The 27,557-nt window shown below is 24.5% G+C and overlaps 1 protein-coding gene across 1 annotated transcript; it reads left to right on the forward strand.

Moving 5' to 3' along the window:
- The first annotated feature begins 229 nt into the window (after nt 1-229).
- On the forward strand, nt 230-26,755 carry kl-3 (dynein heavy chain 8, axonemal kl-3). Its single transcript, XM_011507495.1, has 57 exons — nt 230-331; nt 416-704; nt 821-1,206; nt 1,286-1,441; nt 1,475-1,643; nt 1,848-2,000; nt 2,230-2,284; nt 2,770-2,975; nt 3,053-3,171; nt 3,495-3,540; nt 3,598-4,099; nt 5,297-5,551; nt 5,621-5,861; nt 5,981-6,180; nt 6,358-6,529; nt 6,613-6,758; nt 6,878-7,016; nt 7,165-7,395; nt 7,477-7,682; nt 7,807-8,027; nt 8,344-8,492; nt 8,566-8,702; nt 8,877-9,015; nt 9,113-9,333; nt 9,558-9,741; nt 10,016-10,156; nt 10,260-10,607; nt 11,405-11,591; nt 11,684-11,805; nt 11,892-12,090; nt 12,222-12,340; nt 12,731-13,067; nt 13,275-13,545; nt 13,625-13,825; nt 14,098-14,343; nt 16,233-16,551; nt 17,015-17,464; nt 17,984-18,160; nt 18,361-18,528; nt 18,610-18,825; nt 18,891-19,028; nt 20,302-20,598; nt 20,678-20,833; nt 21,259-21,414; nt 21,531-21,818; nt 21,912-22,165; nt 22,494-22,928; nt 23,662-23,938; nt 24,010-24,196; nt 24,475-24,736; nt 24,963-25,202; nt 25,296-25,463; nt 25,595-25,736; nt 25,822-26,011; nt 26,189-26,310; nt 26,402-26,563; nt 26,630-26,755. The coding sequence occupies exons 1-57, from the start codon at nt 230-232 to the stop codon at nt 26,753-26,755; spliced, it is 11,925 nt and encodes a 3,974-aa protein (XP_011505797.1).
- Nucleotides 26,756-27,557: the final 802 nt, after the last annotated feature.

Genomic DNA, 27,557 nt, shown 5'->3' on the forward strand with positions numbered 1-27,557 from the left:
AGATTCCATATGGGATGTGCCGAATTCTATTATGGTAGCTAAAATGAAGGTAAATTACTTTTATAGAATTAATATAGATTATTATAAAGCTGAAATTGCTCGTTCATAATTTAACATTTGACTTGAAAGATCAACTATAATTGTGTAAACCTTGTAAAACATTAAATTATTTATAATTACTTAGGATTGCATTAAGCTTAATGAATTATATTATGAATATTATAATGAAATGAGGCGAAAAATTAAAGAATCTTTGGATGATAAAATTATTGAAGTCTCAGAAGTACATGTGTTTGGAAAATTTAACACATTTAAAATGAGATTGAAAAAAGTATGATATACCTATTATCAATGACCGTTATCAATCATCGTTTTCTTAAAACTTTGTTTAACTAAAATTTCATTTTATTTATAGCTCATAGATATTTTAGAAATCACATTAACTTATTCAATTTTACATAGTTCAACTATTGAAGGAATTGCTACATTTGCTCAGAAGTTTACCTCGTTTTATGAAAAAATTAGTTCTCAACCTTATGATCCACTAGACTTCAGAAAAGCAGATTTTGATCCTGCTTACAATCAATTTAAAAATAATGTTATTGAAACAGAACTTGAGCTTAGAAAGTTTTTTTATGAATCTATATCTGACTTGCCGAATATACAACTAACTTTAGTCATGTTACAGAGGTATTTAGTCTTAAGCAAATCTTATTTTTACAGCTTAGAGAATTCAAAATAAAATTTTTCATATAAATGCACAGTTATCACATGTTTTCCCTTTAAATTTACTATAAAGTATTATTATTCTATTTGAAAGTAATTAAAATTTATGAAAAGAATTTAATCTATTTCATAATTTTAAGATTTCAGAAGTTAAATTTTAAACATCTTTGGATAGACCGGAAGTATTTAGAATTATCGAAAATGTTTGAGGATGAAATAGCGGAAGTCAGAGATAAATATAATGAAGACAGATCGAATCCTCCTTTACCAAGAAATATTCCACCTATATCCGGCAGAATCTTATGGATACGACAACTCATGAAACGAATAGAAATGCCAATGGATATTTATAAAACGCGTCCCCGAGTTATTGCGCATGAAAGAATGCATAAATGTATTAAGATGTATAATGCTTTAGTTGCTGTATTTATTCATTACGAAATGTTGCATCATAATGCATGGTACAAATCAACTGAAATTGTGAGTAAAATTAAAATGTATAATAAAATGTAAATTCTATGACAAAGTAATATTACGTTAAATAATATTATTCTGAAAGGTGCGACTGGCATTAACAGCTCCGTTACTTGTACGAAATCCACAAACCAATAAGTATGTAATAAATTTTGATCCTTACATAATAGAAGTAATTCGAGAATCAGAATATATGTTAAAATTTGGTTTGGATGTACCTGATTTTATAAAAATTTTATTTGTTAATCAGCAAAAAATATTACATCACGTTGAGACAATAAAAGATTTAGTAGAGGAAAATAACAATTTAAGACGATCGATTCCACCACTATTTTTGAAGTTAATGAAACCTTGTCTTATAGAACTTGAAGCTGCTTTTCAGCCATGTCTATCTATTATAACATGGACTTCGCTAATGTTTGACGATTCGTCTGAAAATATGAGTAACACGATTAAAAATATTCAAATTTTTTTAAAAAAAGTGATAGATATGAAAGAAGCGAGAATTGATGAAATTTTTGAAAGTATAGCTAATACACAATTAATTGAATTTGCAAATTATCCACAATATCCTCCACAATTTTCAAGCGGAATAATTAATTATAGTATAAAAGTTGGATACGAACTTGGAATAAAATCATCGACAGCTGAGGAAGCTGTAAAAGAAATAATTAACTTGTTTGTTGATTTAATAAAAGATCCGAGTATTGAGAAGACAAAGTACGATTGGTTGGACCCAACAAAAGTAAGCAAAGCTGTTACTTCTCAATCAAACTTAATGGAAGGACCTTTTGAACCCGGTAATTTATACTTTCTTTTTTTCTTTTATATATATATATATATATATATATATATATATATATATATATATATATATATATATATACACACAAAAAAACTCTCATTATTATATTTATTTAATAGGTTTCGATATAATAGAGAAATCAATAAAAATTAATATTAAACATTTGCATACCGATTGCATGGAGTTATTTGCTTATTTTAATCAAAAACTAATTGATTCTTTAGTAAAATGTACAAGAAAAACATTGGAATTGATGAAGAAAATGGTTGGTTCATCCAGGTAATAAATCATGATGATTAGTTATTAATTTTTAGCATATTAATTATAGTTTTTTTTTTTCAATTCTTATTAAAATTTTTATTAATATAAGTAGTTTTATAAAAATTATTCAAAAAATGTACTTTGCTATGAAATAATTTTAATTATATATGGCTATAATAATTTAATAATTAATAATAATAATTTAATATACTTTTTGATATTTTACAAAATGTATAACTGATTTTTATCATTGTTTATAATATAATTAAAATATTTTATATTATTAAATAATGAAAGAAGCATATATTGCTTTTTACATTGCAAAATAGAGATTATAAGAATAACATGATAAAGTAATATAATTATGCTTATTAAATGTATTGTGTATTATAAATTGTATTTGTAGTTATTTCTACAAATAGAACGTATTTTTTAATACATTAAAAAAAAAAAAAAATTTCTGTACAATTCAGTTTTTTAATGTAATTTTAATTTTTTATCAGTATACTATTTAAGAAAGTTTCGATGTTAGAAACGGAAAAACCTTTGATGCAAACAGATTTTGTACTTCAAATACCAAATATAATAATTGTTCCATCTCTCGATGAATTGCAAAATGATTTTAATCGAGTTATGAATAGTTTGTTTGAAGTTCATAAATATGTGACTATGTGGGGTCAACAATACGATAAAAAATCTACAGCTGATGGTAATTAAATGACGAGAAATAATTATAATATTAACTAATGTTTAAAAAAAAAGTGATATAATTTTAAATTATCTCAGTTCAACAATTGGCGAATTATTATGAGTATATTTCTGATCATAAAGAAATATTGCGAACTTCAATGAGTTTACGAGGAGCAATGCTCGTTTTGAAAGGTGACATTTCGAAAGTTGGAAACGTAAGAGTATTTTTTTTTTTATAGACTTTAAGGATATAATTATATTTTTAATAAACAAGCGTATCATTATCATATGGTACCACATATGATAAATTATTATATGAAAATATATAAACAAATAAATGTCTATAAATAAATATCTAATAAAATCATAAGAATTTATTTAAGAGACTCTATATGTTATATAGATATATATGCGGTATTCCTATCTATGGGAAAAAAATAAAAACGAATATATCAAAGAGTTTCTACAATCCGATCCATACTTATATGAAATGACAGAAAAATTTAACGAATATGAGGCACTATTTTTGGAAATTCAGAACCTCCCTGAGTATTATATTATTGGATCTCTTCGTATTAATATGGGTAATTATTTATTGCAAGATATTCATGTAGTTTAAACTAATAGGATTGCAATTTCAGACAAGCTAAAATTGGCACTTACAGTTGAAGCAAAATCATGGAAAACAACATTAGGTTTAATTTTATCTAGTATTTATAAAGAGAAATTAAAAAAGATTTCAGAGTATATTGTGAATAAGAATAAGCCATTAATACGAGTTATTAAGGATTTGGAAGATGTACGAGTTGCTATGAAATGTCTGTCGGAACTTCGAGAAGATTTCATATCAATGGATCAAGAGTTAATTCATACCGAAGAAGTTTATACACTTCTGGCGACATTTGAAATTGAAATTTCTAAGGAAGAGCAGGATATCGTTAATAGTTTTCGTTATAATTTTACTAACATGCTTCAAATGGCAAAAGGAGTTCAAGATAAAATCTGTAAAATGCAAGAGCCATTAAAATATGAACTTGTTCATGGAATGGCTATTCTTAAAAATGAAATTCTGGAATTTGACAAAGATTTTGATATAAAAGGACCGTTGATTGTTGGAATCTCGGCGAAAGAAGCCAGTGAAAGGTAAATTTCTTGTTAATACAATAAATAAAAATTATATAAAAAATTAAACATGAAAATACATAAAAATTAAAAAAATTAATAATACTATTTTAATTAGAAAAATGATTAAATTTTTAAAGAAGATTATTGCTTTACTATGATCTCGTATATTTACACATTTATAGATGGAAATTTTTTATAGTTAGTAATTAATGCATGTAACTTCTAGAAATATATGAATGATTTATAGTGATAAATTATTACACATAATAATAATATCACATACTTGATAGAAAAAAAAATTTCTCTAATATAACTAAGAGTTTAAATGATTAAAGACAATACATACAAAAGGCAGCTTTACATATTCTGCAAATAATTTTTTTGTTAGCATGCTAAAACTGAAACTCGACTGTTTTATATATTACAATATACTTTATATTGTCTAAAATTATACACAAATTTAATTGTACTTAGTGACACTATTTTAAGTTATAATTGCTAATAGTATATTTTTACCTGATTCTGCTAATTACAAAATTTATTAATGCAAAATTTCGTTCAACATTTATTTATATAAATAAGCGCATGTAAATATATCTTGTGAACTCTAGTATAGCATTGTATTTATATAAATAGATAATTATTTTATTCTTAAATAAATCCATAAGACATTGTTGTTTTTACATAGGGTTATTTTATAGAAAAAGAAATCTTTCAACTCGTACACAAATAAAAACAATAAAATTAAAAAAATAATTAAAAATATAAGATGCTTAAGATTTCCATTTTATTTAAATTGTAGAACTTTAAAATTATTTATAACTATATTATGAATTTTTGTATTTCATTGTATTATTAAAGAAATTGAAATATTATAATTCTAATAATTTTTTTAAATATAAATATTATTTATTAGTCTAATATCGCATGCTTTTTAAGTTAATTGTTTTAATTAATTAAATTATAAAGTGATTTTCTTTCATGTCATTCATGTATCGCAAAAATTTTACTATATTAATGATAATTTTCATTGCTTAAAATAAAACTATGAAGAAAAATTAATCTACACTACACTAATAATAATATTCTAACATAATTTTAAACTATTCATTTCATTCAGAAACAATATAAATTTTTATCTATTATTTAAATGTTTAAATATATAAGTAATTGAATTATCAATAAAAAGTTGTAAAAATTTGTTTATAATTTTAGAGTACTCTTTTTCCAAGCATGGTTTACTGATTTGGCAGAAAGATTTGAAACTTACAGTAGTGGAGAAAGTTTGTTTGGCCTTGAAAGTACTGACTATCCAATACTAAATAAGCGTAAAAGAGAGCTTAATCTATTACAAAAGTTATATTCATTATATTTACAAGTTACGCGATCTATAGATGGTTATTTTGAAATTCCTTGGTCAGAAATCGATACAGATGTGATTAATACAGAGCTTACTGACTTTCAGAACAGGTTTGCTTTTCAAAATGTTTATATATTTTGAAATTGCTTTATAAATTAATTATGTAAATGAATTTTTAGATGTCGAAGATTACCGAGAGCCTTAAGGGAATGGCCAGCATACATTGAGTTAAAAAAAAAAATAGATGATTTTAATCAAACGTGTCCACTTTTGGAACTGATGGCTAATAAAGCCATGAAAGAACGACATTGGAAGAGAATGTCCGAATTATGCGATTATGTATTTGATATCGAGTCGGAAACTTTTAATTTAGCCATTGTTATGAAAGCTCCTTTATTGGAAAACAAAGACGATGTTGAGGTAGAATTTTACAACTTAAAACTTTATTACTAATAACTAAAAAATTATACAAATAATTTTAGATATTTTATTTACATAGATATGAATATTTTAATACACGTTAACACTAATTATTATAGGATATTTGTATAAGTGCAATTAAAGAGAAGGATATTGAAAGTAAACTTAAGCAAGTAATTGCTGATTGGTCTATAGTAAATTTGGAATTTTCTAATTTTAAACAAAGAGGCGAACTTTTATTGAAAGGTACAGAAACTCAAGAGATAATTTCTCAATTGGAAGATAGCTTAATGGTTATAAGCTCATTATTAGCTAATCGGTAAATAAAAATTCAATTTTCTTTGATTTATATATATATATATATATATATATATATATATATATATACTAAATACTATATTCATACGATTAAATACATAGGAATTTATATTTCGAATTAAATGAAAATTTCTAACAATATAATATTTTTTATTTTTGTTTTGTTTTTTGTTTTAAGATACAATGCACCATTTAAAAATGACATTCAAATTTGGCAGTATAAGCTAAATAATACTTCTGAAATATTAGCCAAATGGTTAATTGTACAAAATCTTTGGGCTTATCTCGAAGCAGTTTTTATTGGTGGCGATATATCTAAACAATTACCTACAGAAGCAAAGCGATTTAATGTATTCTTTTTTTACAAATCCAGTAATATTATCGCAATTTATTTACAATAATAATTAATTTTCTTTAATGTTTATATTTAAAGGGTATTGATAAATCGTGGACAAAATTAATGTATCGTGCTCGTGAGAAAGTTAATGCCGTTGAGACATGTACAAGTGATGAAACTATGGGCCAATTTCTCCCACATTTATTGGAGCAACTTGAATCGTGCCAGAAATCGCTTAGCGGGTACTACTATTTTTTTTTTTTTTTTTTTTTTTTTTTTTTTTTTTTATAACTAATTAAATACATATAAAAATATTAAAATCTTAGTATATTATCGATGAAAATTATTTTTATATACACAGGTATCTTGAAACGAAAAGAGCGATATTTCCAAGATTTTGTTTTATCTCGGATCCAAGCTTATTAGAAATATTAGGCCAAGCTGCAGATTCTCATACAATTATTTCTTATTTAGATGGATTCTTTGATAATATTGATACGGTTCGTATATAATCGTGATTTTTTTTTTTTTTTTTTTTTTTTTTTTTTTTTTTTTGCTGTTAAATTATAATTACAATTGTGTATAAAAATATGAATATGTCAAGTTGTAAATTGCATTTTTTTTAGAGAGTTAAGTTTTCATTTTTAGATGGATTTCTCCGAGAAAGAATATGATAAAATTTTGTCGATATATTCACGTGAAAAAGAAAAGATTGTTCTGGAAGTCCCCGTAGTTTGCACCGGAAGTGTTGAAAATTGGTTGAAATCTCTTTTAAACATGCATTGTCAATCCCTTGGGTCTGTTATTGCTCAAGGCTTACAAATTCTAACACAGCCAGATACAGATTTGTTAACATTAATTGATAATTCCATACTCCAAGTAAATTATCAATAATTAATTAATGACTTTACTTATAAATTGGTAATATTGGTAAAAATGATTAATTTTGTTATATTTTAGGTTGGTTTGTTAGCAATGCAAGTTCTATGGACTACTCAATCAGAGCAAGCAATAAAACTTTCTCTGAAAGATAGAACTATAATGAAAAAGACAAATCAGTGGTTTCTTGATCTGTTGAATAGACTTATCGAAGTTACGATTAAAGATTTAACAAAATACGAAAGACAAAAATATGAAGCTTTAATCACCATTCATGTTCACCAAAAGTATTTTATTGTCATTTATTTATACACTCTCATTTAATATACTGTTATTTTTATTGTTACTGTTATTAATGATTTTATAATCATAACATTTCAAACTTGCTGAATCATTATGAATAATTTTTAGAGATATTTTTGACGATTTATGCCGATTTAGAATAAAAAATTTGCAAGATTTTGAATGGTTAAAACAAGCTCGCTTTTATTATGATGAAGACTTAGAAAATGTACCAATTAAAATTACCGACGTTACGATTCTTTACCAAAATGAATTCTTAGGTTGTACGGATCGTCTCGTCGTTACGCCATTGACTGACAGATGTTACATAACATTAGCACAAGCAGTTGGTAAGCTATTTACATTTATATTTCTTTATTTAAGTGACACATGCGTGAAAATTTTGACGGCATTATAATTAAATATTAATAAAATTATATTGAATAGTGGATATATTAATCCCACCTTAAAAAATGTAAAATAAATGGTAAACATATATGTTAAATTAATTTTCATATAATTATAGTTAAATTTAAATTAATTGTTCTGGTAGTTATTACTTTTGATTGTTTGTTTGTATCATTCACTTTATTGTGTACTATTCCTTTGTAAATATACATTACTGAATATATATATAAATATTTCTATTAATTACTATTATTTAAGGTATGAATTTTGGTGGTGCTCCGGCTGGACCCGCTGGTACAGGAAAAACAGAAACTGTCAAAGATATGGGAAAAGCTTTAGGCAAATATGTCGTTGTATTTAATTGTTCCGATCAAATGGATTTTAGAGGATTAGGAAGAATTTTTAAGGTTGTATATTAAACTGCTGGTAGGCTTATATAGATTACTAATTTGGTATAAAAGATAAAATAATTTTTTACAGGGTTTAGCACAATCTGGAACCTGGGGATGTTTTGATGAATTTAATCGAATTGAATTACCTGTTCTTTCTGTTGCAGCTCAACAGATTGCAATTATTTTAAATGCAAAAAAAGATAAAAAAACTAATTTTTTATTCAGGTATTTTCAAATTTGGTATAATTACTTAAATAATTAATTCAGATTTTTATAATATATTAAAAAATTCAATGCTTATACGTGCACAAATATTTCATCTATTAAAATGATATAAATTAAATATATTATAATTCATACTGGAACAATATAATTGAAATTCATTACATTCTATTTTAGCGATGGTGAAACATATTCTATCGATTATGAATTTGGTCTATTTATTACTATGAATCCTGGATATGCTGGTCGACAAGAATTACCTGAGAATTTAAAAATAATGTTTCGAAGTGTAGCTATGATGGTTCCTGACAGACAAGTAAATATCTGTATATTTGATTATATATCAATATTTTGTTAATTTTTTAAATTATTTTATTATTTTATTATTTACGTATTATTATTTTCTTTATTAGATTATTATGCGTGTGAAGTTAGCAGCTTGTGGTTTTAAAGAGAATATAATATTATCACGAAAATTTTTCACACTCTATAAGCTTTGCGAAGAACAATTGAGTAAACAAGTTCATTATGATTTTGGTTTAAGAAATATATTATCTTGTTTAAGAACTCTCGGTGCTCAAAAAAGGGCTCATCCAGATGATTCTGAAGAAACAAGTTTAATGAGAGTATTAAGGTAAGTTAATGATAAAACTATGGTAGAGTATTAATTACTAAAAGTATTTAATAAATATTAAAAATTTTCAATGAAACAACCGTTTATAATTATCTCTATATTAATAAAGTTTCTTCTTACAAAAAACTATGGTCTAATATTTGTTTTGATTCAAAAGTTATTAATATAAATTCAATCAAAATAATTTATTATACTAGACATAAATTTCATTTTTAATCTGTTAGAGATATGAATTTATCAAAGTTAGTTGACGAAGATGAGCCTTTATTCTTTTCTCTTATTGATGATATGTTTCCCGGGGTTAAATTAACAACTCAGACCTACAAGAACTTGCAAAAAAGTATTTCTCATGCTACCGAGGCTCTTGGCCTTATAAATCATCCTGAATGGAATTTAAAAATAATTCAAGTATGGATATATCTTAAAAATTAATTATTAAATAACTCGAGTGGCTTACTTGATCCACTTTTTAATTTTATTAAATAAAATTCTTAATGATGTAACGTAGTCGAAGTATTTTTTTATTGTTAACTCAACAATATGAAATCAATTGTTTTAAATTATAATATTTGAAATATTTTCGTATATTAATGATAAAAAACAAAAAGTATAAATTTCAAAATAAATGTTTATAAATTTTTGTACTCATTGTATTGTATTGTATTATATATGTATATATTAGTTATATGAAACTTCTCTTGTGCGACATGGTTTAATGGTTATGGGACCCACTGGGTCTGGTAAAACCCGATGCATATGGACTCTTATGAAAGCACTGACTGAATTAGGAAGTCCGCATAAAGAAGTCCGTATGAATCCTAAGGTTTGGTCACATTTATTTATGAATTGAAATCAATATAATACCTTGAATATATAAAATTTTTCAATAATAATTATAATATAGAAATTGAAAATTTAATTTTCAGGCTATAACAGCGCCAGAAATGTTTGGTCGACTTGATGCAACTACAAATGATTGGACAGATGGAATCTTCTCAACTTTGTGGCGGAGATCGGCATTAATAAAAAAAAACGAAAATTTATGGATTGTTTTAGATGGTCCAGTTGATGCTGTATGGATAGAAAATTTGAATTCTGTATTAGATGATAATAAAACGCTTACCTTAGCTAATGGCGATCGAATGGTTATGGCATCAAATTGTAAGCTTGTTTTTGAACCCGATAATATTGATAATGCTTCACCCGCAACAGTCTCACGTATGGGAATGGTATATTTTAGTGCTTCTGTGTTGAAGTGGAAACCTATTCTCGAGGTAAAACCATGTTCTTTCCAATAGCGTAAGAATTATGAAATTATTCGCTTAAAATACTGGAAATAATTAAAATAATTTAAATGTATATTTACATGATGTAACTATAGAAAGAAATTCAAATAATAATAATAATAATAATAATAATAATAATAATAATAATAATAATAATAATAATAATAATAATAATAGCCGTAAATATCATATTTTTTTTTAATAAGCAATTATTTAATTGCAATAAAAATAATTTATTCCTTAATTTTCTACTAAATTTATCATGCTTTAAAGTTTCAAATTTCAATAGTTTGAAAAGTACCATTAATTATCTAACGATTCTATGTATTTTTCTACTATAACTATCGATAGTTGGATAAAAGTATTTTAGTTCGATTAAAAAATTTAATATTATTAGCCTATGTCAATTGAAATTGATTATGTCAATGAGTATTGTAATCGAATAATAAATTAAAAGCATAATTACTTTATCAAATATCCAGTTATATAAAATAAACATAAAGCCTTTTGCATAATGAATAAGAAAAATTATTATTTAAACAATCATAATGTATACTGTACAACTAATAAATACAAATAATTATAAATATTTTTTTTTTACTATAAAAATAAAATATGTATATTATATTAGCAGGGATATTGCTATGCAAATAAAACAATTATGATTGACAAATTGTTTTTATGTATGTTAATGTTAAAATGTAGCATGATTAATTATCATTAGGGAATTTTTTGTTAAATTAAATATAAAGTGTATATATCTTTTATATTTAATTTATTTTCAGGCGTGGTTTTTGGGAAGGCGAAATAATGAAGTATTACTCCTCCGAGAATTATTTAATAAAATTTATGATGATGCGTATCAATTTGTGCAATCTAAACTGGTGACAAAAATGGTGCTTTTAGAGTCAATGTATATAAAACAATGCATTGACATATTACAGGGATTATTTTTAAGCGATGAAGCTAGTGGTAATTATTTCATTTACATAAATGCACATAATATTTAATTTTTTCTATTTCATAATAATGGTTTTTAGCTACACTATCCGACGGACACATAGAAAAATTTTTCTTATTTTCTATGATGTGGAGCCTTGGTGCAGTTCTTGAACAAGATGAGCGTATAGCTTTTCAAGAGTATTTATTACAACATCCTTCGAAACTTAATTGGCCCAAATGCAAAGTTCGTAACAAAATTGATATAAAGTCAATTATAATTATTATTTAATTAACATTATTTTGTATGTTCAATATAAATTGTTGTTCTAGAATGATGAAACAATTTTTGAGTATCTTGTATCAAAGTTTGGAAATTGGATGCATTGGAATGAAAGAGTAGAAGTTTTTAATTATCCTAACGACAAAATTCTAGATTATTATACAATTTTAGTGCCTAATATTGACAATACAAGAATGTTATATCTTATCGAATTAATTGCAAAACAAGATAAAGCTATTTTATTGATCGGTAAATAAATCCCATTTACAAATATATAAAAAATGTGAAGTATTTTTTTCAAAGCATATGCAATATAAACTTATATTGCCTTGATTTCGAGAACCATACTATTACATATATAATATTATTTTATGTTTTAGGTGAACCGGGTACTGCAAAAACAGTTATGATAAAAAGCTTTATGTCTAAATATGATCCTGAGTTACATCTAAATAAATCATTTAATTTTTCTTCTGCCTCCACACCAAACATGGTTCAAGTAATATAGCTAAAGATTAAAACTAAATATTTAATTTTTTTTCATTTTTATTGAAATATCCATATATATATATATATATATATATATATATATATGGAATTATAAACTTCCGAGAAAATGTATCTTATTATGAAATCGAAAATGGTAAATAGATTTTCATTCAATGATTTCTATGATTTCGATCGAGTACTTATTACAGTAAAAGATTTATATTTAAAAAAAAAAATATAATTTTATTAAATAGCTTATTATGTTATATTAAATATTCGAATTTCCGATGTAGTTATCTAAATTCATTATTGCTTATAAATTGTTACAAAGCATATTATAATACCAACAAACCTATTGTATAATAGTCATATCATATAATTATTTTTTATTTATTAAAAGCGAATTTTTGAGAGCTACGTTGAAAAGCGTGTAGGAAACACTTATGGTCCACCAAATGGTAGAAAAATGACTGTTTTTATTGACGATATAAGTATGCCCGTAATAAACGAATGGGGTGATCAAGTTACAAACGAGATAGTGCGACAAATTATGGAATACAAAGGATTTTATTCTTTAGAAAAACCAGGTGATTTTGTATTTCTACAAGACTTACTAATACTCGCTGCAATGATTCATCCTGGTGGTGGAAGAAATGATATTCCTCCGAGATTAAAAAGACAATTTAATATATTTAATTGTACGCTACCTTCTGACAAATCAATGGATACAATTTTCAGTAAGTATATTAATTTTGATGTAAATAAATATATATTTTTTATATCATACAATTGCAATTCTGCTTTCATTTTAATGTAATTAAAATTTTTCGACACTTTACATATACGTATATGGATGGCTGTGCGTACACCCTCATAGACACTATTAATGATCAAATAAATATTTCATTATTATTAAATAAACAAAATTATATATTTTTGTGTAGGAGCGATTGGAGAAGGATACTTTTGTCTGGAAAGATTCCCTCCTTATATTGTAGAATTTCTGCCAAAATTAATTCCTTTGACACGAACTATATGGCAACGCACGAAAATAAAACTTTTACCAACTCCAGCAAAATTCCATTATGTATTTAATTTACGAGACCTGTCACGTATATGGGAAGGAATATTAAATATTAAAAGGGATGAGTGTGATTCTATCAAAATATTATTAAAACTTTGGGAACATGAATGCACTAGAGCAATTTCTGATAGGTCTCTTTTACTTTAATTTTAGTTACATTTTTTAGAAAATTTCATAAATTTACAATTTGCATACATATTTCCATTGAAGATTTATTGAAATTAATGATACTACGTGGTTTAAAAATATGTTGCTTCAAACTGTTCGGGAATTACTTGGTCCAGATTTAAAATACTACGATCCAACGGAAACATATTTTGTGAACTTTCTACGTGAGCCCCCTGAACCTACTGGCGATGAACCAGACGATTTCGTATTTGAAGCACCAAAAATTTATGAAGAAATTCCAAGGTTCTTTTATATATGCATAACAGCTTAAAACGCAAATATTTTAAAAATAATTTTTTACCCATTGATCTTTTGTTTTCTATATAATAATAGTACATAAGAGATATTGGTTTTTTTTTTTTTTTTTTTTTTTTTTTTTTTTTTTTTTTTATATTTTTAATATTTATTTCGTAAATATATATTGTTATTTATAATGGTAATTTTTAATAAATTTTTACCTCGATAGTTATTATTTTACTAGTTATAATTGTAATTATTGAAATATATTTTTGCAGTTATGATATTGTTATTGCAAGAGTGAAGTCATTTATGGAACTGTTTAACGAATGGATTCGTGGAATTACACTTGATTTGGTATTTTTTCACGATGCTTTGGTACATTTAATACGAATATCTAGAATTCTTGGGATACCAAGAGGAAATGCGATGTTGGTCGGTATTGGAGGATCTGGCAAACAATCCTTAACTCGACTTGCTTCTTTTATAGCAGGTTATAGCTTCTTTCAAATAGTTTTAACCAGGTTGGTTTGTCTGGATTTCATCTATTTCATATAAAATTATATTAAATGAATTATTTTTAGTACGAAAGTTCTTAATCTTTTATAATAAGTTTTATACCCATAAGAATAAAAAATCATTCAATTATCGCTATTATTATTGAAATACGTAGTTTATAAATTTTTATATCGTTCTAAAGTTTTAATTAAATTTATTATTATTAATAATAGGAAAGTAGACTAGAATATTACATAAAGCTTTAAAGAAAATTTATAGTACAATTATAGAAAAATAACGTGGGTGTATTACAAATTAATGCTGTAATGAATGATTAATTATCGGTTTTCAAAAATTAATGCTTAAAAATATTGAGGAATTAATTTGATGTTTATATTATTGTCACATTATTTAATTTGTAATTATGAAATAAAGAAATACTAGAGATTGGTAAAAAAACATGAATTATGGAATATCAATTTCTCGAAAAAGTGTAAAAGAAATAGTGATCTTATGTGACTCAAATATTCTATGTATGTAAATCAAATATTCTAAAAATATAAAAATTGTATTCTAAGCAAATTCAATAAATAAGCCGTGATTAATTGAAAATCGGATGTATAAAATGAATAATCAAAATATGAACGGAACTGTAAATCAATATCGTTATATACAAACTATTAATAAATAGTATAATAAATATAGTCATGCTCTTAACTTTAATTTTAATTATATTGTTAATTTAACCTTTAATAATTTAATTATTAGATTCAGTTAATAATTTACCCGAATGTACGGTATTCTTACTATTAAAGAATATTTCTATTTAAAATTTATCTATGTTATCTAGCATTTCTAAATTGAGATTGCTTTTTGATTTATAAAACTTTTCTTTATTAATATAAATTATTATGTTTTATATGATATTTACGTTAATCAGGCTTCACATATTGTGATTCAGATTCAATTTCTAATCTGTTTAAAATTCTGCTATTTTTTCTTATACAAATCATATAATACAATAAGCATAGCAAATATATATAATTATTTTTTGATATAAGGTAACTGATATAAAAGTATACTTTAAAAATAAACAATATAAAGTATAATGAAAGCGTATTTATAAATATATTAGAAAATTTAGAAGTATATTAAAAATATATATTCAACAATATATAAATTATTAGTATTATTATTGATACTTATTTACTATGTGAATAGAATTTACTGTTAAAACAGTAAATTATTTATTAATCAATAGCTACTTATATGTGTAAAATAATAGTTCTATAAATGCATTTAATATAATATAATATAAACAACCGTATGCATATTATAATAGAGCATAACTCGAAGGATAAATTTAATTCGAGACAATTTGTGTTAAATAAAAATTTCATTGACAAACTTCACGGTATATTAACGAAATATCTCATATGGTTTATATATCTAAATATTTAGTCAAATTGAATGTATAATTATCAATATAGTATAATATGATTAAAAATAAATAAATATTATATGTAGAAGAATTATTATATTAGAGACAGATAAAAAAAGTATAAGACATTGAATATATAGTTTATCAAATTATAAACAATTAAATAAAAAAATATATAATTTCTATTCTATTCTAATATATATTTTTAAATCTTCCCACATATTTTATCGAACATAATAAGTTAATAAGTTTTATTAATAAGTTTTATTAATCTAAACTAAAGTTCATGTGATTCTATTTGATTTGAAAATTTATTTTGTTCATATTAAACATTTGAAAAAGTTAAAGTTGAAAACTATCATTTAAAATTTTTTGTAATGTAAAATATAATTGGCATATATAATAGTATATATAATAGCATCTATAATATATTAATATATACATATAGATTAATATAGATAATATGAATTATAGATCTTATAATGTACAAAACCTAACAGAAGATTTACGTAATATTTATCGAATCGCTGGGACAGGATCTAAAGGACTTACTTTTATTTTTACTGACAATGAAATAAAGGAAGAAAGCTTTCTTGAATTTATTAATAATATTTTAAGCGTTGGTGAAGTAGCAAATTTGTTTCCAAAAGATGAACTTGATGAGATTCTTTCTAATATTGTACCTTTGATGAAGAAATTTGATCCAAAAAGAATACCTTCACAAGATAATTTATACGAATTTTTTATATCACGTGCACGAAATAATTTGCACATTGTTCTATGCTTTTCACCGGTTAGTTCATATTGTATACATTTTCAAATTTTTATATACAAATTTATTTTAATTTAAGAAGTTGTAGGGTAAACAAATTTGTAATATTTATCAATAGATACCAATATCAACATATATCAATAGAATATCAATAGATGCTTAAAAGTTTAAAAGTTCTTAAATAAATAAATATAATGTATGTCAAGTGATACTAATATTTATAAGCAATTGGTTTTTTGATTTATCATTCAATAATTCAATAAATCAATCAAGTTATGCTTTATCTAAGGGAATAATATGTTTAGTACCATTTATAGTACACATACCAATTCATATATTTATATTAATTTATTAATTCAAATGTAAATCATTATTTTCGTAATTTGTAACGTAATTTGGTATCAATATACTTATAAAAAAATATTTATTTACCATACATTCTATTCAAATTGAGTAAAATAAATTATATATTTTGTTTTTCTAGATAGGCGAAAAATTCCGATATAGAGCATTAAAATTTCCTGGTTTAATATCTGGTTGCACGGTAAATTGGTTTTTCCGATGGCCTAAAGATGCATTATATGCAGTTAGTGCTTATTTTATGAATTCATATAATTTCGTCTGCACAAATGAGGTTAAAAATAATTTAATACAAATAATGGGTGATGTGCAGGATAATGTGAGTGATGAATGTATTAACTATTATAATAGATTTCGGCGACAGTGTTACGTAACGCCGAAATCTTTTTTGACTTTTATTGAAGCTTATAAATTACTTTACGAGGAAAATTTGAAGAACATTAATGTTTTGGCATACCGCATGAGTAATGGTTTAAATAAGTTAGTAGATGCTGCTGCGCAAGTTGATGATTTACGAAAAGTTTTGGTTAAAAACCAAGAAAATATTGCCATAAAAAACGTACAAATTGAAGCTGTAAGTCTAATTTTTACAAAATTTTCCATAATTTAATTTTACGTATTAAAAATATTATTAATCGTTCTCGATGAAGTTTGTACAATATTTTATTTTTTTGCGATTTATTTGATATTTATATGATAATCATAAATAATAACAATTAAAAAAATATTAATATTATAGCTTTTGTTAAAACAATATTTGTTTATTAAATTTATATTAAATAGTATTAAAGCTTAATTTATTATATAATTTATCTGTATATAAAAATTTTGTATTAATGTTTAAATTAAAAATTATGGTTTTAATTAAATATTTTCGTAATAAGTATACTACTATATTTAAAATCAAATGAATGTTTTTTATTCTAGAAGTATACTTGAAAAAATTTATAAAATTTATTTAAATTATTATTATTATTTCGTAATAATTATATAAATTTAATTTTAAGAAAAATGTAATATGTGTCGTATGATTATATAAATTGAGAGTATATATTAAATTAATATTTATAATATATAGATAATAATCGTTTAGATTTTAGTGACGGTTAATCAGAAAAAAGAAGAAGCGGAAACTGTAAAATCTCAAGTGCAAGTAACAAAAGATGAAGCCGAGAATTTGTTAAAAATAATTTCAAGTGAAAAAGCGGCAGCCGAAAAGAAACTTTTAGCTGCCGAACCAGCCCTTTTAGAGGCCGAAGCTGCCTTGCTAGTAATTATTTATTAAATGACATAAAATTTTAAATATTTAATTATATTATTGTTTAAGTATATTTGATACATATATATATATATATATATATATATATATTTATATATATATATATACATACATACACACACACACACACACACACACACACACACACACACACACACACACATATAATATTAAATTAAATTTGTGTACAGACGATTAAAGCCACTGATATTTCAACGGTACGAAAATTAGCGAAGCCACCGTATTTGATAACCTTAATTATGGATTGTGTTCTTATTTTATTTGGAAAAAAATTAGATCCTGTCGTACCCGATCCTGGAAAACGTTTTCTTGTATCTTCTTGGACTGAAGCTCTAAAAGTACCATATATACATATGATAATAATCCTTTGTTTAGATAATTAAATATTAGTTATTAGGATTATTACTTATGATTCTTAGGTTTTGGCTGATAATAGATTTCTTTTTAATTTACAAAATTTTCCAAAAGACAATATTAATGCAGAAACCGTTGACTTAATGATGCCTTACTTGAATTATCATCTATATAATTATGAAGCTGCAAAATCAGCTTGCGGTAATGTTGCTGGTTTGATACAGTGGACTATATCTATGATTACATTTTATGACATTAATAAGGATGTTCTTCCTTTGAAAGTAAATAATACTAATATATCTAACATTTATTCTTATAAATGAATAATCACTGATTTTGTTGATAGGCAAATTTAGCAGTACAACAAGGAAAGCACGATGCGGCAAATCGAAATTTAGAAGTAGCTGAGATGCTTTTGAAGGCCAAAGACGAAGACTTGAGACAAGTTCAATATGAATTCGATGCAATTATGGATGAACGACAGGTACCAATTTATAATTTTTCGATCTTACAGAATAATTTCAGAATTTTTTAAATGTATAAAAATTATTTTAAAAATTAGAAATAATTTTATTTGTATACTTCGATATTTAATACTTTTTATATATAATTGTATTTCAATTATGAATTGTGTTTAACAAAAATTCTGATAATTAATGGATTTTGTAAAAAAAAAAAAAATAGTAGAAATTAATTTTTTAATTTTTTATTCAAGCCAGAAAAATTAATTTATATTATAATATTGATTTAGTTTTATTTATATTAAATTAAGTATTTAAATATTTATATTATATATGTATAGATAATATTGTAAAAAATGAAATAACATTTACCTTATCAGAAACTTTTATTTAATATTGAACGTTACCTTCTTATCTATCATAATTTCTTTTTATTCTGAGAAATTTCTTTTCATTTTATGTCACTTATTTATTTTTCTCTTTACTTATCGCATTTGAAATAAAAAGAATCCATTAGATATCGGAAATGATACTTCAAGCTCATCGATTTAATAAATAAAAAAAAAACTCATATTTAGCTTTGAATTTGAACGCGTTTTTACTGCCCGCGATATATATATATATATATATATATTGTGTTGGCATCGCAAATAATGCATTACAGTCGAACAAGTTGTAAATATAAAATTTCGAAACGCATCAAACTAATATATCTTTTGTAAATTTAATAATCGTACGACAAATTCTGTTGATATATTTCTCATTTCCAATCAATGCTAGTTAAATTCAACTGAAAATAGCTATTAAATGCGTCCAACTTGGAAAATTCACTACTCTTTTGGCATCATCTTATTCCTACTATTGTCAATTTTCCATTACCTTATTTCTGCCATTTAAATAAATAGTGATATTGGCTAATGTCCTTAATATGATTTGTTGAAATAATAAATGATGCATAAGATCTTCGAATGCAGGGAAGTTGGATTTACCATGATAAAAAATTAAGCTTACCTTTGCCTTGACATCCCGTCTTAAGGATTTTTGTTACTCTACTACTGCCATTGAGTAAATTAAGATTAAGATACCGCATTAGTGCAATTATTATAAATTATTAAGAATCTAAAGATTATGGTTTGATTCATTGATATTTGTTATCAAAGTCAATATTTATCATTTTACGAAGAAAATGAAATTTTCTAAATATTATTTGTATAATTATTAAATACGAATGACTGATTATAATTTAAGAAAGCATTTTAATTTTTTTTTTTTTTTTTTCATTGTGATTTATTTTAGAAAATAATCGATTTAGCTGATTTGTGCCAAAAAAAAATGGATACAGCCAAAGCAATGATCGATGGATTATCAGAGGAACGATCACGTTGGACGGGTCAGCTTGCATTATTCCAATCTGAGATCGAGCGACTAGTTGGCGATGTTCTCATATTAACTGGATTTTTATCATACTGCGGTCCTTTTAATCAACAATTCCGCATACACTTACAGAAAATGTGGGAGGAATTTATTAAAGAACGAAAAATACCTGTGTCGCAAAATATTAACATTATTAATTCCTTATCTGATACAGCAACGGTAAATTACAAGTATTTTCAAATTAAATTTTCAAATTAAAGCTATAGGAAATACATTTTACTCATATTTATTATTTTAGATTGGAGAATGGAGTTTACAAGAATTACCAAATGATGAGCTTTCCATTCAAAATGCAATAATTGTAACAAAAGGTTCGCGATATCCTTTACTCATTGATCCTCAATTACAAGGAAAAACTTGGGTAATTAATAAAGAGAAACAGTTTGATTTGCAGGTAATTTTTAAACAAAAAAATGACCGAAAAAAAGATATTCTTTTTTGTAATATATTAAGAAAATAAAAATTTAATAATAGAAAAGGATTCATTTAGGTAATATATTAATAAAATAAAATCTTAATTACAACAAGATATTTTTTTAGGTAATGCGTTCATAAAATAATTTTTTTTAATCTATAAATTAATAGATGTCGCATATTGAATTTATAGTTATTAGGGAATACTTTTTTAGAAAACATTTTAATTACTCATCTTAATGATACAAAAATACTGTGTTTTAAACGAATAATGAAAACAAAAATTAAATATTAATCTAGATTGTTTATAAATATATAATATATTTTTCATAACATATATTTAATAAATAAGTATAGATGTATATATAAAAATTTATTTATTAATATATTGTATTATTATTTCAGTTGACATTACTCACGCATAAATACTTCCGAAATCACTTAGAAGATAGCGTTTCTATCGGTCGTCCTTTATTAATTCAGGATGTTGGTGAAGAATTAGATCCTGTACTCGATAATTTACTAGAAAAAAATTTTATAAAAATTGGTACATCATTGAAGGTATTTTTATTTATATTTTAAGCTATAAAAAGTATGCGACAGTTGCATTTATTGATATGAAATTAAAAATAAATGTATTGGAATAATTTGAGAATATAATATATATTTATCTTCAGGTTGTACTTGGAGATAAAGAAGTTGATATTCATAAAGACTTTCGAATTTATATAACGTCGAAATTACCAAATCCGTCATACCCACCTGAGGTTTTTGCTCGAACTTCGATTATAGACTTTACAGTAACTGTAAAAGGTTTAGAAGATCAACTTTTAGGAAGAGTAATTTTAAAAGAAAAGAACGAACTTGAGGCTGAAAGGACTCAACTAATTGTAGATGTTACATTAAATAGAAGAAAAATAAAAGATCTAGAAACAAATCTGCTTCACAAATTAACTACAGTTGAAGTAAATAATATTTCATTACAGCATTTTGCATATAAATTTTGAAAATTGATGACGTTGATATAAAAAACTGCTTATATGATTTTTATAACCCAGGGTCCTTTAATCGAAGATATAGAACTGATGTCTGTATTAAATAATACTAAGAAAACAGCCGCTGAAGTAAATGAGAAATTAATTACTGCAAAAGATACAGAAATTAAAATTAATACAACTCGGGAAGAGTTTCGGCCTGTTGCAACGCGTGGCAGTGTCTTATACTTTTTAATTTGTGATATGGCAGCTGTTAATTGCATGTATCAAACTTCTCTTCTTCAATTCCTAGATAGATTTGACATTTCGCTAGAAAAGCAAGTACTTCAATTTCATTGATTTAAATGAACAATTAAAAAAAAATGACATAAGCATTTATTATCAACGTTTTATGTTTGCCTTACACTCGATTGCATTTATTTCGTAATTGTAAATCGATGTTTTTAAAGATTTTGTTACAACTCCAGACAATTGATCTAACTATAATTTACACTGATATAAATAGAATTACAATTAATTATTATTAATTTTATTTATTTAATATATATATATATATATATTTTTTTTTTTTTTAATAGAATACGTATAGATTAACAATATATTTGTAATATAATATTCAATTTTTATATATTTTTTTTTTCATAGATCAGATAAAAGTCCATTAAATCAAAGACGAATTAATAATATTATCGAATACTTAACTTATGAAATATATAGATACAAGGCTCGTGGTCTTTATGAAGTTCATAAATTTATGTTTATTCTTCTTATGACCTTGAAAATTGATTTGCAACGCGGTACTATTTCACACAAAGAATTTCAGTATTTTTTAAAAGGCGGGGCAGCTCTAGATTTAAATGATGTTGAACAAAAACCTCCTCATATCAAATGGATCACTGACATTGTATGGCTAAATCTTGTGGCCTTGTCATCTCATACAAAATTTCAGAACATATTGACTCAAGTTACAAGCTCTGAAAAATTATGGAAAAGTTGGTTTGAAAAGGAGGCACCAGAAGAAGAAATAATTCCAGATGGTTATAATACTTTTGATTCATTTCGTCGTTTATTACTGATAAGGTAATTCTATCATATTCAAAATTAGTAATTGAAGAAATACATTTTAAGCCTAATTGTTTTGCATATTATTGCATTATATTGCATATTATATTATGTATAAATATTTAAATTAGTTTATAGTTACGTAAAATTGTCATTGGAAATTTTTATCAAAATACCATGCATTCGTGCAATAATTACCGCACAATGAATTATTTATGAATTTTTTACAATTTACATTAATTTATATGAGGTATATTCTACATTACTCTTAATCACACATCAAATATAATTTATTTAACGTCATACGATGAGACGCAGGACAATAAATACTATGTTTAGATGAAAAAATGTTAAAATTCAATTGATCTTTATTATATCATTTATCTATTTGTTTATTTATTCATTCATTCTTGATCGTTATCAAACATTATTTATGAACCACAATTATTCCTCAAACATCGAATATTTTGCATTCCAATTAACTCTTACATTAAATAAAATGACATTAAATTATTAAATTAAAGAAATTCTGGTCAATCTCAATATCTGATTAACTTGCTTGCAGTTTACTCGATAATAATGCGACAAATGATTACAATTTGAAAATAGAAATTTATTGACAAACCATTCCTTATTTGATTGAATAACATTAAAATATATATAATACATTAAGCGCTAAATTTCAATATTATACAATACTAAAATTACATTACTTAACAATGTATTTTCATCAAGTTACATAATTTAATAGGGCATGGTGCATGGACAGAGCTCTTTCGCAATCGAAAAAGTATATAGCAAATTCTCTCGGACAAAGGTATGCGGAACCAATAATCGTCCTTTTGGATGTAGTATATACAGAGTCAAAAACAAATACACCAATGATTGGTCTTTTAAGTATGGGCTCTGACCCAACACCAAATATAGAGCAATTAGCTAAAAAAACGGAAATAATATGTAAAACTATCTCTATGGGGCAAGGTCAGGAAGTTCATGCAAGGAAATTAATAAACGACGCTCGAGTCGCTGTATGTTTTTTAAATATAATATTCTAAAATTTGAATAATATCAAATGCGTAATTAAAGTAATTGTATTTAGGGATTTTGGGTACTTTGCCAAAATTGTCATTTAGGCTTGAATTATATGATAGAACTTGTAAATTACTTTTTGGAAATGACCGAAACCCATCCACACTTTCGGGTGTGGATCACAACCGAACCACACAAGGACTTTCCTATATCATTGCTTCAAATGTCTCTAAAGTTCACGTTTGAACCTCCTCAAGGTATTTATTTTATTAACTTAACTTAATATCATAAAAAGAAAAAAGTACTTTAAAACATAAGGTGCTTTTATTGTCAAGTATTTATGAAAATATACGATTAAATTGTAAAATTGTTTTTCCGTTAGAACTGATGAAGTTTTTATCCATTTTTTAAATAATCATCTATATGTGTGTGTGTGTGTGTGTATATATATATATATATATATATATATATATATATATATATATATATATTTATTTATTTATTTATTTATTTATTTATTTATTTATTTATTTAGGTATCAAAGCAGGACTACTTTCTACGTATAGTAACATGAATCAAGAGATGCTCGATCAATGCGATTCCTCGCAATATATTCCATTAATTTATACAATATCATTTATGCACACTGTTGTTCAAGAACGACGAAAATTTGGACCTCTCGGTTGGAATATTCCATACGAATTCAATTCTTCTGATTGGCTCGCTTCCTGCTTATTTATTAATAATCATCTAAATGATTACGATTCAAAGATTGGAATTAGTTGGCAAACCATTCGGTATTTTATTGCATAGCATTATAATTATATTTGTGGCACGATTTAAATAATTTGTATTAAATATGAATACAAGATTTTTAAACAATTTTTTGTTTATAACAAATATAATATATATATATATATATATATATATTTTTTTTTTTTTTTTTTTATAAAAATTATTTCACCATCTTCTATTTATCGCTTTAAATTTATGGAAAGTTTTTCAAATATTATAAATTTTTAGTTATATGATAGGTGAAGTTCAATATGGAGGACGTGTAACTGATGATTACGATAAAAGGCTTTTAAATACATTTGCGAAAGTTTGGTTACAAGAATCAATATTCGACAGTAACTTCATATTCTACAAATCTTATCCAATATTTAATTATAAACAAATTAGCAATTATATATTAAAAATACAAGAGCTGCCACCGACTGATCCTCCTCAAGCTTATGGACTCCATTCCAATGCAGATATTACGTAAGGAAAATAAAGCTATTTAATACAAGAAAATAATATTAATAAAAAGTATTTACATTATTTCAAATGTTTAATCATTTTAAACAATTTTAGATATCAGAGTAATACAACTCAACTTATTCTCGATACAATTATATTTGTTCAGCCGAAAGAATCTGGAAGCGGTGGGGGTGAGTCGAGAGAAATTGTAGTTTCAAAACAGGCAAATGAAATGTTAGAAAAATTGCCACCTTCTTATGATCCATTTGTAGTGAAGGAAAGGTTTGTAAAATAAATTATAGTTATGCTTTTTTTTCTTTTTTTTTGTACGTTTTCAGTCACATTTTATTGTTTCTTATAATTTTATATAATTAATATATTAAAAATGACAAACTTATAATATATTAATATAGATTGCAAATTATGGGTAATACAGCTCCAATGAATATATTTTTGAAACAAGAAATTGATCGAATTCAAATAGTTATTGATATTGTACGATTTACTTTAGAAAATCTACTTCTTGCTATTAAAGGAATTATTATTATGAATGAGGTATTACTCAATTTCTTGTCAAATGTGCATAATTTTCCAGTAGTAAAACTGACATCAACTGAAATGAATTTTTTCTCAATTTTAGCAATTACGAGATGCATTTGATAATTTTTATGATGCACGAATTCCAGAATTGTGGAAAGCTAAGTCATGGCAATCTGCAACACTTGGATTTTGGTTTACAGAATTGATCGAACGGAACCAACAACTTTTTGAATGGTTATTTAATGGAAGACCCCCTAAATTTTGGATGACTGGATTCTTTAATCCACAAGGTATTTAATTGTTATTTTAATTTTTACTTTAATTAATCATTATATATATATATATATATATATATATATATATATATATAATATTGTTATTTTACATTATATAACAAAGAACGTTATTATTTAAGTGTAATTTATAATAATTGTTTTTGTATGATTATTTATTGTATATTTCTGCAGGATTTTTAACTGCAATGCGACAAGAAGTGACTCGTATGCACAAAGGATGGGCGTTAGATAATGTGACACTTCATAATGACGTTTTAAGATTAGTTCATGAGGATATAAAAACTCCTCCCAATGTATGTTATTGCTTTTGCTCATCGCAATTATTGAAAAATCTAGAACGTTTTAATGGAATATATTAATTTAAAATTTTTGTTTAATTCAAAGGAGGGAGTTTATATTTATGGACTTTATTTGGAAGGTGCTGGTTGGAATAGAAAACATAATCGACTTTGCGAATCAACTAATAAAGTACTTTACGTTGTTATGCCAGTGATCCACATTTATGCACTTTATAATATAACTGATAAAAGTTCTAAATTATATAATGTAAGTATAATTTATATTGTAATACACTAAGGTACTTACACTTTATGAATAATTATTTCTTTTTAGTGCCCAGTTTATACGAAACCTGTAAGGACATATAATCACTTGGTAACTCCACTTTGGCTTCAAACTGAAAAACCGCCAGATTTCTGGGTGCTTCGCGGAGTTGCATTACTTTGCGATATTAAATGAGATTATATTCTTGAGATAAAAATTATGTATAATTTTAATTAAAAATATATAACGAATGAATGAATTTAATGATATTAATTATTTCTGTACATTGACGCCAATTTATATTTTTTATAAATGCAGTAAATATCATTATATATTTATGATCTGAATATCAAATTTCTTTCAAAAGCAAATATTAACTAGTTTTGAGTACACTATAAACTGACTACTTAATTTACATAAACTGAAATGATGTAATTTCTTTTAGTATTTTTCAAAATACAATTTTTGTACTATGAGTTTATGTAAAATAAAAAGTATAAATATTTATAAAAGATATATATATATATATATATATATGTAATGTATTGATAAATTCAAAATAGTGAATTCAATTTGAAATATATTAATTTATATTTTTATTACACCGATTGTATTGTTAGTTAAATTTATGATTTTCACTGAAATCAATTATATATTTTTTATTCTACGATAACACATTTATATTTATCAGAATTTTATATTTTGCATATAAAATTATATATAATTTCATATTATATTATATTACGCTTTGATAGTTAACGATTTTTCAATAATTTTGTTGGTAGAATATTGTAAGTAAAGTAAATTAAAACACAAGAGCACAGGAATGAATGTAAATTTGCTTACGATAGAGAAAGAATAGAAGAAGAATGAGCGAGAATGGAAGAAGAAGAGAGATAAAAAAAACACATCAATTTTATACCCTGCAAGCGGATCTTATATAGTAAAATCAATTTATTGCGATACCTCAGCGATGATTTAGTGCATTAGTAAAGAG

This window comes from Ceratosolen solmsi, unplaced genomic scaffold (genome assembly GCF_000503995.2).
Source record: "Ceratosolen solmsi marchali unplaced genomic scaffold, CerSol_1.0 scaffold6, whole genome shotgun sequence".
Lineage (NCBI taxonomy): Eukaryota > Metazoa > Arthropoda > Insecta > Hymenoptera > Agaonidae > Ceratosolen > Ceratosolen solmsi.

Excerpts from the sequence above, each read along its gene's own strand:
- kl-3 (XM_011507495.1), top strand. The coding sequence starts at position 230 with ATGAGGCGAAAAATTAAAGAATCTTTGGATGATAAAATTATTGAAGTC. Across the intron at positions 11,592-11,683 it reads TTTAAGCGATGAAGCTAGTG|AAAAATTTTTCTTATTTTCT; the intron begins GTAATTATTTCA and ends ACGGACACATAG. Across the intron at positions 26,012-26,188 it reads TGGATTCTTTAATCCACAAG|GATTTTTAACTGCAATGCGA; the intron begins GTATTTAATTGT and ends ATATTTCTGCAG.